At 40.3% G+C, this 13701-nt stretch overlaps 1 protein-coding gene across 4 annotated transcripts in view; it reads right to left on the reverse strand.

Moving 5' to 3' along the window:
* rrbp1b (ribosome binding protein 1b) overlaps nucleotides 1-13701 on the reverse strand; it is a 29720-nt gene that overhangs the window by 9464 nt on the left and 6555 nt on the right. For 2 of the 4 annotated variants that reach the window (XM_084685113.1, XM_084685114.1), the window contains exons 6-27: nucleotides 13580-13698; nucleotides 13094-13247; nucleotides 12130-12268; nucleotides 11680-11873; nucleotides 11472-11509; nucleotides 11251-11364; nucleotides 11068-11110; nucleotides 10858-10895; nucleotides 10438-10525; nucleotides 10087-10215; nucleotides 9793-9833; nucleotides 9593-9680; nucleotides 8999-9091; nucleotides 8646-8738; nucleotides 8409-8507; nucleotides 8205-8294; nucleotides 7810-7902; nucleotides 7647-7718; nucleotides 5602-5694; nucleotides 4305-4388; nucleotides 3689-3760; nucleotides 2608-2691 (exon numbers count right to left, since the gene is read on the reverse strand). In XM_084685113.1, coding sequence (XP_084541239.1) covers nucleotides 2608-2691; nucleotides 3689-3760; nucleotides 4305-4388; nucleotides 5602-5694; nucleotides 7647-7718; nucleotides 7810-7902; nucleotides 8205-8294; nucleotides 8409-8507; nucleotides 8646-8738; nucleotides 8999-9091; nucleotides 9593-9680; nucleotides 9793-9833; nucleotides 10087-10215; nucleotides 10438-10525; nucleotides 10858-10895; nucleotides 11068-11110; nucleotides 11251-11364; nucleotides 11472-11509; nucleotides 11680-11873; nucleotides 12130-12268; nucleotides 13094-13247; nucleotides 13580-13698 — 2058 coding nt within the window. Of the gene's footprint in view, nucleotides 1-2607; nucleotides 2692-3688; nucleotides 3781-4304; nucleotides 4389-5601; nucleotides 5695-7646; nucleotides 7719-7809; nucleotides 7903-8204; nucleotides 8295-8408; nucleotides 8508-8645; nucleotides 8739-8998; nucleotides 9092-9592; nucleotides 9681-9792; nucleotides 9834-10086; nucleotides 10216-10437; nucleotides 10526-10857; nucleotides 10896-11067; nucleotides 11111-11250; nucleotides 11365-11471; nucleotides 11510-11679; nucleotides 11874-12129; nucleotides 12269-13093; nucleotides 13248-13579; nucleotides 13699-13701 lie in introns of those variants that run through there. The other 2 variants (XR_014740553.1, XM_084685115.1) reach the window with 2 other exon arrangements.

Here is a 13701-nt window from a genome sequence, read left to right on the forward strand (position 1 = left end):
TTATGGAGAGCCATAACGCTAGCTCGATGAGAAATGTAGCTAGAATCCACACCTCAAACAAGTTAACCTAGACGCAAAACTGCATGTCCAATCCCAAAAATAAGGATATTTTCCAAGACCCAAGACTCTGCCAAAACCATTGATATCCTTTATGTGTCTGTGTGGTCAGAAATAAAACTCTTTTGGCAGTTTCCAAAACGTCACCCAATTCTGCTTTCATGGTGCGTGTCTGTTTGGTTGCCACGGTGATGGCGCAACTGTGATCGCTAACAAGCTGGGCAGAGAGAATCACAAATTTAGCTGGAATCCACACCTCCAACAACTTAACCTAGACGCAAAACTATACGTCCAATCCAAAAAATGAGGATATTTTCAGAGACCGAAGACTCTCCCGAAACCAGACATGTCCTTTATATGTCTGTGCGGTCAGAAATACGACTCTATTGGCAGTTTAAAAACACGTCTACTTTTGAAATTCTCTGACAAATTTTACCCACCTCTCCATTGAAGTTAGTGAGAGAATTTGAAAGGCTGCTCTCGCTTCAAGGCTCAAAGTTGAACATCTGTAAATGTGAGCTCTTTAGTAGTTACATCAACTGAAAGGAGACAAGTTTTCCTACATGTTAAGGTATAACTTGTTTCTGTAAGTTAAACTATATGAACGTCAGAGGAATTTGTTTGACAATTTAGTTGAATATCAGAAAAAGAGCAGCCAGCAGTGTGCCACTCTGCTGGCTGCTCAACCATAAAAATCAAGAAGGAGCTAAATTTTTCATGTATTTAAAACTGTCACGATTCAAAATTGGCTGAATATTTGAAAAAGCTGAATCATTTGGGAATAGCTGAATGTCTTGTGAACATTTTAAGTTGAATGGTGTCTAGCTGAAAGTAGGCTGAAATAGTTACGTTTGAAAGAGGAGGAAGCATTTTAATGATTTTAAAGGATTTACCATTACTTTTAATGGGACAATAATTTGCACAAAAACCTTAATTCTTTAAAAAGTATAAAAGTAAGAAAATACCAGAAGTCATAGCCATCATCTCATGAAAGAGCTGAATGTTTTGATTCCAAACTTGTAGGAATCGGTGAAAGTATGCAGGACTAGTTAAAGGCCAAAAAACGGCGGAAGAACTGAGAAGTTGTAAAACAATTGCTAAACAGCATTCTCACAATAAATATATATTGTATATACAAAATATATACAAAATATATTTGGGGCGCAAAAATATATAGCTAGCCTATAAAGGGTTTTCACGACGCGTCATCGCACCGGAAGTCGCCATCTTGGAGGCACTCCGCATCACAACAAAGCACTGGCACTGAAGTATATCCCGAACGTCGTCAAGGAAAATGTTGAATTATTGCCGTGTTTCAGGTTGTACCAATAGGACAGATCGAGAAAAACATTTGGTATAGTATCGACTTCCAAAAGTTATTAAAAACCAGGGAGAGGAATGCCAGAGATTATCTGAGCAAAGGAGGCGCTTGTGGTTGGCAATGCTCAACCAAGATCTACAGGGAAAAATCTGGACAACATCCAAATTTGTTCGGCACATTTCTTGTCAGGTATTGTGAAATATGTTTATTTCAGCGGCTCCTAACAAATGTTCTATAATTGTAATGATAATATTTTTAATAGTAAACAGTAAAAACAATGAGTGCTTTTATTGTTTTTACTGTGCTTATTTTACTGTAAAGCTGACATTGACATAATATAATTCATATCAAACTACTACATGTGTATGGGTTCGGCGAGAAAGGTAGTTAACAATATCAGGATATTCAACTGAAGGCAGAATCACCGGGTCGTCACGAATCCAAGTAGAGGGAGCTAGGTCAACTGGTAGGGATCTGTGCCGCCAATAAATTCTAATTTCTCATAATATCGACCCTTTTCTTGTGGTCCAAGTCCTTCCCTAAATGCCTTTGGATCTTGGACTTGTTTTGATGACCATTTCAGCCATTGAGACAAGGCTACGGTTGTACCAAAGAGTATAGAATATACGTTCTTTGGTTGTACTCCGTTCAGTTGTTTACACCAAGTGCCTCCAATATGGCCGTGCATCCGGGTTTCCGCCCAGAACGTGACGTTGGTGAAAACCCTCTATCTCTGACTCATGGCGGCGCCAATTGGATCTTCAGAGCTACAGATTAGATGTCCCTAAAGAACACGAGTATCTAACAGTAGTTCTGCATTATATTAATTTGCACGCAAGTTTTATTTATTTTTTATACCGTGTATTCTCTGTGTAATTTCATGCACCGAACCGTGACGCCCGTACCGTACGGTTCGGTACGAATACATGTACCGTTCCACCCCTAATGATTATTATACAACATGTTTCATATCTATTTTGCACGCCAGATCCGTTTTCATAAGACATTATTATGAAATATTTCCACACAGTTATTTTCATGCAGTATAAAGGTTACATCCTTAATTTCTTTAAATTGACAGTGACATGTCTTAAAAGGTTCAGTCTGTCTGTAATTTGTATCAATAAGATAAGCATACCAGGTCAAGCAATTTTACGTACAAACCACACTTCATTAGTAAAACACTGGGATTGACTAGATTAGGCCTGTCTGACTGTTCGTGGTGTTACCTCTTCATAGTCACTGGCCAGCTGCTGTCTCATCTCCTCCTCTGTTTGCAGCTTATTTGTGGACTGTTCAAGTTGGGTTTGGACCTGTGGGACGCAAACAGACAATGACACATAGTGTTAGACAAGTGACAACACCAGAGCTGTGCCCAGTTCTAAAACATCCCCCTCCTACAAACCAGCTCCCTGCTGCATTATCTATACATCTCATATAGCTTCTCAAATGCAAAAACATGAAAATATCAATAAATTCAATAGTTTATAAATGCACTTTCTAACTATGAAATGTTTTTTTTTCTTTTCCTTTTCAGGTTAAGGACCTGGAAATAGCATGATTTCCTTTGCTCATTCAAAGCTGACATTTCATGTTTCACAGCTTTTCAAAGGAAATACTAGATCATTGATGTAGTAGCCCACAGGAGCTGAAAAGAAATGGGAGGTACTCACAATTGGTCATATCATTGTTTGGGGAAAGTTAGGTGATTAGTGGTGCTCTTAAAAAAGCTTTTGGACAATGTAGGAAGCACCTTGCTCCCTTACCACTGAGCTCTGGGTCCTACAAAGTGTGCAGTGTTAAACTGTTATTTGGTATTGGCATGTCTGCATTTATCCACACAAATATGTTCAATACAGAAGTCTTTAAGGTGATAGTTTTAGTTGTTTAGTTGACTTGCTTGCTTCATGCAGAATATAAGCCATGGTTAGCTCCTCATATTACAAGCTGCAGCCAACTATCAGACTGGATAATAGAACCTTCCAAACACTGTTCCTTTTTCAACCCAACTGTTCCATCAGGGGTGAAATGGGACAAATCTTCGGTATGTGACAATGTTCAACCCCGAAAAAATTCACAAAGAAGACTAACGACCACAATTCAATTCCATGGATGTTCTAGATCAGTCATCAATACATAGTGTTAGTCGTACAAGATAAAGTGCCAAACTTAGAGCTTGGTTTATGGTAGTTTAACTGGTACAAAGTTTTTAGTAATGTGGCGATGCTGTTAGCCTAGTTGGAAAGCGCCATGGTCTGATAGTTCTCTGAGGCCAGTACAGGGTGAACCCAGCTGGCCTGGCACCCTGACCTGAGAGGGGGTCTTGGAGGGCGTCTCCTCGCTTTGCGCACGCTCCACCGCCTCGCTCAGCTGCCCCCTGACCTGGAACAGGAAGCGTGGATCTATGAAGTGGAGTACAGTACATGTGGCCCTGAACCGCTGATAATGGCTCAGATGTTTTCAACATCCCTCAGTGGGTCAGGTTAGTACTGGGGATGGAGTCATCTGATGAGAGATCTGCAGTTAACAGGACACTTTGGTACTTTGAGTGGGAAGCAAAAGCAGATAGGCACCTAATGATTGCATAGCTGATGCTGTCATTAAGTTGACAGCATCTCATGGCAATGTCATTAAGACAGTTGGTGCATTTGTTACAGATGCAGTTACATGTCGTGGAAGTGGGACTGTGACACAGTGGCAGTCTGTTTGTCTTTTTGATGGGAATGTCTCAGATAATGAAAATTGCCCTCATGGACCTCTCTTCTTTAAAAAGATTCAGTTATAGAGCTCTAGCTCCATCACACAAGCGCCCCGAATGAGAGATAGATTTATCAGGGTATTCAAACATGGCTATTGTAAAACAGTAGACCACACAGCCCAGAGAGCTTGATAAAAACATGTCCACGAGAACAGAGGTTGAACGTACCAGTGACAGTTCCATTGCCTGGTTCTGTGCTTCTGACTTAGCCACCTCCAGCTGGCTCTGTGTCTCTGATAACAAACCCTTCAGCTGCGAGAACAAAGAAGATTCATAGTCATTGTACAGCAATACTATGCTAGACGGCGGCAGAAGCAGTCTGGCATGTAGCTTTCAGAAATACTATATTTGATATACAACCCCAATTCCAAAAAGTTGGGACGTTGGTGTCTTCTTTGTCATATTATTCGTTTCATGATCCACCAAATGTTATTAACTGGTGAAAGAACTGGGCAGGCCAGTTCAGCACGTGGACTCTTCTATTACAAAGCCATACAGTTGTTACAGATGCAGGATGTGGTTTAACAATTTTTAGTTTTCCTAAAATATGCAAGGACTTCCCTGAAAATGTTGCCTGGATGCAAGCACATGTTGCTCTAAAACCTGTATATACCTTTCAGCATTGATGTTGCCTTTCCAGATGTGCAAGCTGATCATTCTATAGGCAATTTGTCTGACCACAGACCAGTGGTCTATGTTCACAGACAATGAGTTCAGGAGGTGTTTCTGAGCCCATACAATGATTTCCATTATAGAATAATTTCTGGTTTTTATGCAGTGAGTGCCTGAAGATCACAGGCATGCAGAATTTATTTTCCCCCTTGACCCTTACACAGAGATTTCTCCAGATTCTCAGAATAATTGTATTATATTATGTACTGTAGATGATGAGATATTCAAAGTCTTCGTAATTTTACGTTGAGGAACATTATTCTGAAATGGTTCCACAATAAGTAGATACAGGTTTTTGCAAATTGGTGAACCTCTGCCCATCTTTACTTCTGAGAGACTCTGCCTCTCAAAGATACTTTTTTCAAACCCAATCATGTTACTGACCCGTTTGCAATTAACCTAGTTAGTTGCAAATGTTCCTCCAGCTGTTTATTTTTGTAACACTTACTTTTTCCAGCCTTTTATTGACCCCGTCCCAACTTTTATAGACGTGTTGCGGCCATCAAATTCCAAAGTACCATATTTTTTCCATAAAATTGTACATTTACTAAGTCTAAACATGTGATATATTTTCAATGATCTATTGTGAATGTCATATGACTTTCTGAGATTTGAAAATCAGTCCATTCTGTTCATATTTACGTTTTGCACATCGTCCCAAGTTTTGGGGAATTGGGGTCGTATAAGGAGGAAGTTAATTGTATTGGCTGAAACGCAATATCTTTTGTCTTCTGTAAAGTAGTTGATAGTTTATCAAAATGAAAACAGATTCCTCTTCACAATCCAGTCTTACCTGGGCCACCTCCTCAGCGTAGGTCTGGCTGAAGCTAATAGATTCCAACTGTTTCTCCAGCTGGGCTTCAAGAAGCATCACCTGTTCCTTCAACTGTAGAGAATAGGATACACATTTTTCAACAATGTTTTCCACATCTATACAAGGAAATATAATTTTTGAACTGGTAAAACTAATGGGTGACGCAAAACTAGTTGGCACTATAGAACTATAACTTCATTCAACCAACTTCATTCAATATTCTCATGGGGAAAATAAATAAATTATATATACATAAAACCTCGACAAGGTTTCTATATTAGGGCTGTCAAGCGATTCAAATATTTTTTTTTTTTTTTTTCATATGATTAATCGTGATTAATCGCAAAATTATTCAATCTATTTAATCTGTTAACATTGTAAGGCTGGGTGTCAAACCTTCCCCCACCTCTCATATGCCAAAGTCTGAAGTTTCTGGATGGTCTCTACTTGATGGCTCTCACACCCCATTCAAGATGTGGTCTGATTGGTTGGACTTGTGTATAAAGGGAATTGTAATTCATTGCTTTATGGATTCTTCATCTCCTGAGACCTTCTCCTCAGTTCTCCCTTGTCCTACTGTCCCTACTCCTTACTCACCTCTTGCTTTCTCTCTGATTTACAATGATTATGGTAGAGTAGGTAAGATTTAAAGCTTTCATATTGTAACCTGTTTGCCTTGTAATTGATTTCATTCATTTGCAAAGTTATTAAATGCCTATTTCATTTAACCGTACTTTGACCATTCTTGCTCTGCTTTAACACATTAAGTCAAATACCAGGAATTCTATTGGTATTGGCATTATTTGGTTCATGCTGATAGACTGTTCATTTTCCCATCTTCCTTTAAACCATAGGGGAATTTGTTTTTTGGGGCCAATCCCCTACATTTTACCCTAATAAATGATTTTTTTTGTGGAAATAACATTAACAAATAACAACAAGGGTGTACTTAAAAACTTCAGATAGAACTAACTGGATGATAATGTCCATAAGACAATTTCAGATGGAACACAACTTAAATTGTGAGGGAGTTTTATTCACTCACAAACTATACTGCTGTATTGCAACATGCATGTATTCTAAGTAGTGGTGGGCATAGATTATTTTTTTAATCTAGATTTGTCTGACTGTAATCTTGAAATTAATGTAGATTATCTAGATTAAAATGGCTCATTTGAATTCCACTGAAGGCATTCAGAATATGTGTGCTACCCATATAATGACTAAAAGTAAATCTTTGAGAATGGGTTTCTCAAGCCAGGTGGCACATTTAAACCAGGGGCTCATCTCCTGTTTCCAAAATGCACAAACTGCTTGAGAAAGCTGTTCTACTATGATAATTGGTGATGAAAATAAATTATGTTCAATAAGACGTAGCCTACTTGTGTTTATTAACTGTTTATTAGATTAGTTAACTTGGCTGATAGAGCTGACGGGCTTGCCTCGGTTGCACTCAAACATTGTAGTTTGACAACGACTCTTCCCCTGCGCTACATCAGTGCTTGGCCCAGCATCTTCCGCATTAGCTAAGGGATACTTTGAGTTTAGGTGGTATTTGAGACTGGAGAACTCCTACAGTAAACGAATTCCGCACTAATTCCGCATAGCACAAAGTGCAAACAACCTTAGTCTTGTCGAGGTTTCCTTTGGGAAGCTTCTTTTTAAAAAAAATTCCCTGAAGCAAACCCAGCAGCTTCATAGCTGCATCCATGTTAGCACGTCACGTTTGATGTGATCATTTCATACACAAGGCATACAAGACTCGTTTTCGGCCTCTACAGATCAATTCGGCTAGGTATACATCCGTGTTAATATCAAGGTGAAAGTCATCATGTCTTGCGTAGTAGACCCAGCTCCCAACCCAACTTTGAGAATAGATCAACGGCGATATTATTTTTTTCGCCCAATAAGAGTCTCACGTTAACGCAGCACGTTAACGCTGATAACGGCCCACCACTAATTCTAAGGCATGGACTAAAGTTTAGGCACTGTTTGTCCATGGCCAAAATAGGTGAGTCCTCTACCTGGTCGGTGTTTTCACCCTCTGTTGTCATGGCCTCGTGGGCTTCTTCCAACACCTTCACCCGATCTAGAGCCTGGAGGACAAAAAGCACAATGGATCTTGTTAAAATATATTGTGTTTATGAGAGGTAAGACACAGAACAAACTTCAGAAAAAAACACATACCGCTTGCCGTTGCTCCTCAGCCTCCGCTATCTTGGCCTTCCAGACTAGTTCCTCTTCCTCCACACTCTTCTGAAGGTCCTTCAGCATGCCCTCCTGGAGGGAGATGGAAAAAAAGGAAAGAGACCACAAGAGGGGGAGAGAGAGAAATGCAGTCAGACTGTGTTTCATGCTGCAGTGTGACATTCCCTTTTTGACAATTATTCATGACTTTCCTCAGCAAAGCCATCTCTAGTCTCATCCTTCCAGCATTCTCATACATGTGCCCCACCTCAATATATCTTGTCCTGTCTGAAATGACTGATTACTGAAAATACAGAAATCCCCTCACACATCAAATTAAATGAAGTTGGGAGTAAAGCTAGAGTAAATACTCTAGAAGTAGTATGTTTCCTTACAGTTTCAGCTAGGACTGTTCTGTACTGCTCACATTCCACCTGTAGTGTTTTCTGTGATTCCTCTGCCTCTTGAAGCTTTGATAAGAGTTCCTGAAGTGATGACAGAAGCCATGTTGGTGACTTTGTTCAATGTTTTTAGATACAAGCTCAAACATTCATTACAGTCATAAAGTAAACAGACCATAAAAGACCTGCAGTCCTTACCCCAGAGTCTGTTGTTTGAATGCTCTCCTGATGAGCCTCCTGATGCTGTAGATGTTTACTCTCCTGTGCTTGCTGGATAAATAAGTCCAGCCAGTTGTTCTGGTGAGCAGAAACATACATTTATTAGGTCAAACTCCGTCATACCATATAATGAATGAGTTAAAACTCAGAACCCTTATGTTTACATATGAATTATTTAAAAATGAACACATCTGGTTAACCATTTGTCCTTTTCACCTGCTCAGTTTCTAAGGGGATGTTGGGGAAGAGGGTCTGAAGAGTCTTAATGGACTCTGTCTGAAAGGATGTCAGTGCATCTTCAGCTTGGCTCTACAAACAAAAACACCACCACACGTTATTCATTTTTCTAGATGAACAAGACTAATATTTGTAATTATTGTATATAGTATACAATATTTGAATATTGTATCTACCACTAGGGCCATAAAAAACAGTCGGATGCAAAAACTACCACCACTACTGTACTCTTCAAAATAGGCACTTGAAGTAGATTAACAATTGAAATGGTTTAGCTGTGAGTAAATTGTAGCTTTCTATGAGGTCAATCAGGATGGTGTGCTGCTACTGACCAGTGCCCCCTTAGCCTCAGCCAGTCTCTCCACATTCATCTTCTCAGCGGCAGACAAGGCCTCCATGGCTGCCCAGTTCTTCTCACGGAGGTCCTAAAAGCAGAAGATTAGTTCGGATTAGTTGGACCCTGAGGATATAATGTTGAACGCCGGCAAATTTCCCACCGCCTGGATATTAATAAAGTGTTATCTTGTCTCAACTTTAAATTCAATATTAAAATCAAGCCTTATATGAAGACGTAAACATATTACTAGTAATATACATTTCAACTCTCGACTAAAATTCCAAGAACTGCCTGAGGCTCTTGTTCAGTTTCAAAACTTAATAGGATTGTACAACATCTTCCCGTTATCTCTGTATCCTTTAATACAGGTCATATCTACGAAAGAGGGACTCCGAATGATACCTCTGTTTTGCAGACTTTATTCAATAACCAACACAAGTCAGGCTGGCATGAGCATAAACCTTTTAGACAATCAAGATGAACCTTTTGTTAAGTCCCAAGGGGGAACTGGCCTAGACTAGCCTTATCATGCCAGATTGACTTAAAAACGACATAAAAGAGCGAATCCGCCCACATGGCATCAACTTACGTTACTTTTGTTCTTGACTTGCTCCATTTCCTCTTTCAGCTGCTGGAGCTCCTCCTCCATTGACAACATCTGTGAATCCTTCTCTAGACTAAAAGCACAAAATACCTATCAGTCGATCACCTTCTTTGCACTCAAAAAGACATTTTGGAGTTGAACTACGGGCTATGGGCCCGTCTATAGCACTGGGGGCAGACACATACCTTTCAAATGGTTGTTCTGCTTCAGTTTCACTCCCAGACCCCTGGATTGAAGAGACATTAAAGACAAATAGTCACCACACTTACAAACAGAGCCGTTTCCTATAGCAGGCAGCAACATCTTACTGAAATTGAAAGCTTCTAGCTCAAGCCTTAAGACTTAATTAGATAATTGTTTTTAGTCCTAAATTTGATTCATGGAACTATACTCTACAAAGAGAACTTTAGGAGTCTTTTAAGATACTATTTACTAGCTGCATTTCAAGCCATTACATTTACAAGTGCATTTGTACTTACAGCCTGGGTGCTTCTTCCCAGTTCGATGTCGTCCCTCAGTTGTTTGAGTTCATCCTCCAATGCTGCCACCTGGCTCTCTCTGTCTTTCAGACTGATCTGGAGCTGGTCTGTGTCCACATCCCTCTCAGGCTGATAAATAAATGAAAGCCATCATTAAGAACTATCTAGGAGCAGTGTTTAGGTTAGTACAGTATTTTACTTTTTTGGCACTGTTCCAGTGGTTTGTTTGTGATGGTGCTAGTTAAACAGCTTATTTATTTCTGTTTATGACCCTGGTCTGATTAGTAACAATGTGCCCAGGTAACCATCTAAGATCAGGACATGGATAAACAAAGTTAAAAGACAACTTACAGTTTTAATGCTCTTTGCCTCCAGCTCTGCTTTCATCGTCTGTAGTTGTTCCTCGAGGGATGTTATCGTGCTCTCTTTTTCTTGCAAACTATATAAAAAAAAAAAAAATCTGCTATGGTTTTCAATTGCACCACTTCCAATGTCCTATTTTGTCAAATGATGTAGACAAATTTCATCCTGAACCTAATTACATGACACTTGAATGTGTTCTTATTAAAGCTTTTAAGTTCATTTTATCTGAAGTCTATTAACAACTAGATATCCACAACATTTAAATGAAAGGAAGGACTGAATCCAAACTTAAGATACACATGTGCAATCCAGCTCTCCAACTGGGGCAAAATGTGTGTACATGTGCTTCCCATATACAAAACGAAATCAAATTCAAAGTAATTTGTTTATCAAGCATCCTGAGCATACCTGTTCTGTAAAAGTTCGATTTCAACCATGTTTGCAGCCTAAAAAAAAGAAACAAATATGAAAAACAGACATGGCCATGCCTTTAAAAAGGTAGGCAGTAGTGATAGCAGACACTGAATGGTTCAAGATTAAAACAATATGAACCACCCCAGACCACTAGAGGACACCCACTGAGTAACCGAGTATAGACATAATTTATCAGAAACTTACAGAACTATCTATCTGCACAATCTGGTCTTCCTCTTCTTTCACCCTGAAGAGCCAGAAAACAAACACATATATTTAAGGTTAGCAAGGTCTTTATGGAAAGACTAAAAGCACAAATACATCAGCAGAATGTATTTACAGTATAGTATAGACTCAAAGCAGGCTGTACTGTCTGCCAACACATACCCATTCTGTTGCGGTTCTTGGATGGTCTGTGCTGTTTTTACAAGCTCCAGTTCATCTCTTAACTGCTTTAGCTCTTCTTCCAGAGTTGTTACCTGGCTTTCCTTTTCCTTCAGACTAAAATTAGAAGAAAAAATCATTTGTTAAGGAGGAAGGCTGGTTCAAAGATTTAAGAAATCGATTAACTGATTAAATTGGACTTATTTTGAATATAACTGAAGTACCTGTTCTTTAGCATCTGTATCTCATCTGGAACATCATCCTGAGAAGAAATAACAATATGTTGAGATTTTATGGCAAAGATACAGAAGTTGTGTGTTAATCGGACGCAATAACATGGATTTGAGGGGAATTGAGTTCAACCAATGACAAAAATTAGAAAAGGGTTGTAGGGTTGAATACCTGCTACAGTATCTAAGGAATTGAGCTTACCTGTGGTTCGGAGGGGATGGCAGCTTCTGTAACAGTCTCAATCACCTGCTCCTCAGCTTGGCTCTCTACTGGCTCATCCTGTAGGAAGACTTCCTCCTCCTTCTCCGTCTGCTTCTTCTGGGCCCTAAGGGCCTCCAGCTCCTCACAGCGCTCCTTCAGCTCTGCCTCGGTGGCTGTGACACGCTCCTGCAGCTCTGTGGAGGATCATTATCCTCATCATCTTCATCACCCCATAATCGCCATCATTATCAATAGACCCCAATGAAAATATATGCAAGTACATTCTTCCTTTTTGTATATAACTTAACAATATCCTTGGTCTTGTGCATAGCCAACAAATCAAGAATCTGTAAATTGCCCATGAAGGCAGAGCGCCCTTCCAGAAGAATGCAAGTGAAACAGTCTTGGAATGGGGGGTGTTGTGTGTGAGAAGTGTTGTGCCCTACTGACCAGCCATAGTCAGGGCTTCTTGATGGGCCTGTTCCAGCTGGGTCTGCATGGTGCTGCTGGTCTCCTGGGCCACTCTCAGTTCCTGGCTCGCCCCCTCCAGCTTCTCACGCAGCGCCTGCTCCTCCTCCGCATGGATGGCCTGCAGCAGCCAATGAGAGACGTGTTATAAGGCATCTCATGGTATGATCCTACGATCATTACAATCGTTTATTTTATTATTATATAATAATTATAGGCAGGGCAAGTCAATGGGATGACCGGCGTTAAAGAGTTTAAAGAAAGAAATGTAAGGAGAGTGGAAAGGTGACAGGCCCTTAGCATACTTCAGGTTCATTACGCAAATTAAGATACAGACAGGTGGAAAGAACACACCTTGCTCTCTAATCAGCTTTAAAGAAACATCCATATGGATAATACTTATGTAATCTACTATACAACAGTATATCTATGCACAAGGTTGGAAGTCTAGGATATTGAATTGGGCAAAGGGCTGCTACAAGGAAGGTCCTGATTAGGTCTATGGATCTGGGCTGTGGTTGGAGGTTCAATAGAGAGGTCAGGAGCCCTACACTATCCAATCCTGTAGGCTTTTGCTTAGCGAGGACATATTAATGTGGTACTGTCCCTTACAAATGCATGTACTACTATGTTAAAATAATATTTACTAAAATGTTATTTCAGTCCAGTATATCCTCATTTCTATATACTCCATATTTTAACAGATTGTAAGTGGTCTTTCAAACACGTCATTGAGTAATAAAAAATAATGACAGTATTAATTGATTTGTAATGTAGGTTTTTTGGTTGAGAAGAAGATAAATTAAGACATAATAGGTCTGTCATTGCACACATCATGCAGAGATTACTGCATGAGACCACTGTGGGACCACCACCTGAGCCTGGACGCGCTGCAAGCAGCCTACCCAGCGTGCGTAGTGGAATCTCTGGGTAGGAATGCGCTCACCTGGATCTGGGAAAGTTGCTCGTCTGCGGCCGCCACCTTTGCCTCCAGGGCTTTCCTGCGCTCCTCATCCACTTGCAGCGCCTCGGTCCTCTCTCCCAGCTCCCTGCCCAGACGCACACAGTCCTGCCTCAACTTGGCCAGCTCTGCGTTCTGCCTAGAAGCCAGACAGACAAAAAATAGATGGAGGGAGAAATAAAGAGAAAGATATAGGGAGAGAGAGATAAAGAGAGACAATGTCTCTTGTCACAACATGTGTTAAACTTTAGTTTTTTCCAAGAAGAAGACAATCCCACTCTTGCCCACCCTAAACCACCGAAGAGCATGTTGTTGGAACTAGACTTGAGCATGTGATGCCTGTCAGATTATGAAGACCTGCCCTAAAACCCAAAAAAGCTTTTAACACTTAAGCCTCATCTAAAGTTTTTAACTAAACTAAAGTAGGAGAGTTTGCACACAAAATGCTGACTGCTTGTGGAAACGCCCTACCTGCTCTCAGCCTGGCTGGTGGCTTTGTTGAGGGCGTCCCTCAGGATTGAATTCTCCTGCTGCAGACGAGCCAGCTGTGCGTTGGGACCATTGTCCAGCTGCTCCTGCAGGCTCTGGATCTG

The sequence above is a fragment of the Hypomesus nipponensis genome, chromosome 21 (genome assembly GCF_054491055.1).
Source record: "Hypomesus nipponensis isolate SF chromosome 21, ASM5449105v1, whole genome shotgun sequence".
Classification (NCBI taxonomy): domain Eukaryota; kingdom Metazoa; phylum Chordata; class Actinopteri; order Osmeriformes; family Osmeridae; genus Hypomesus; species Hypomesus nipponensis.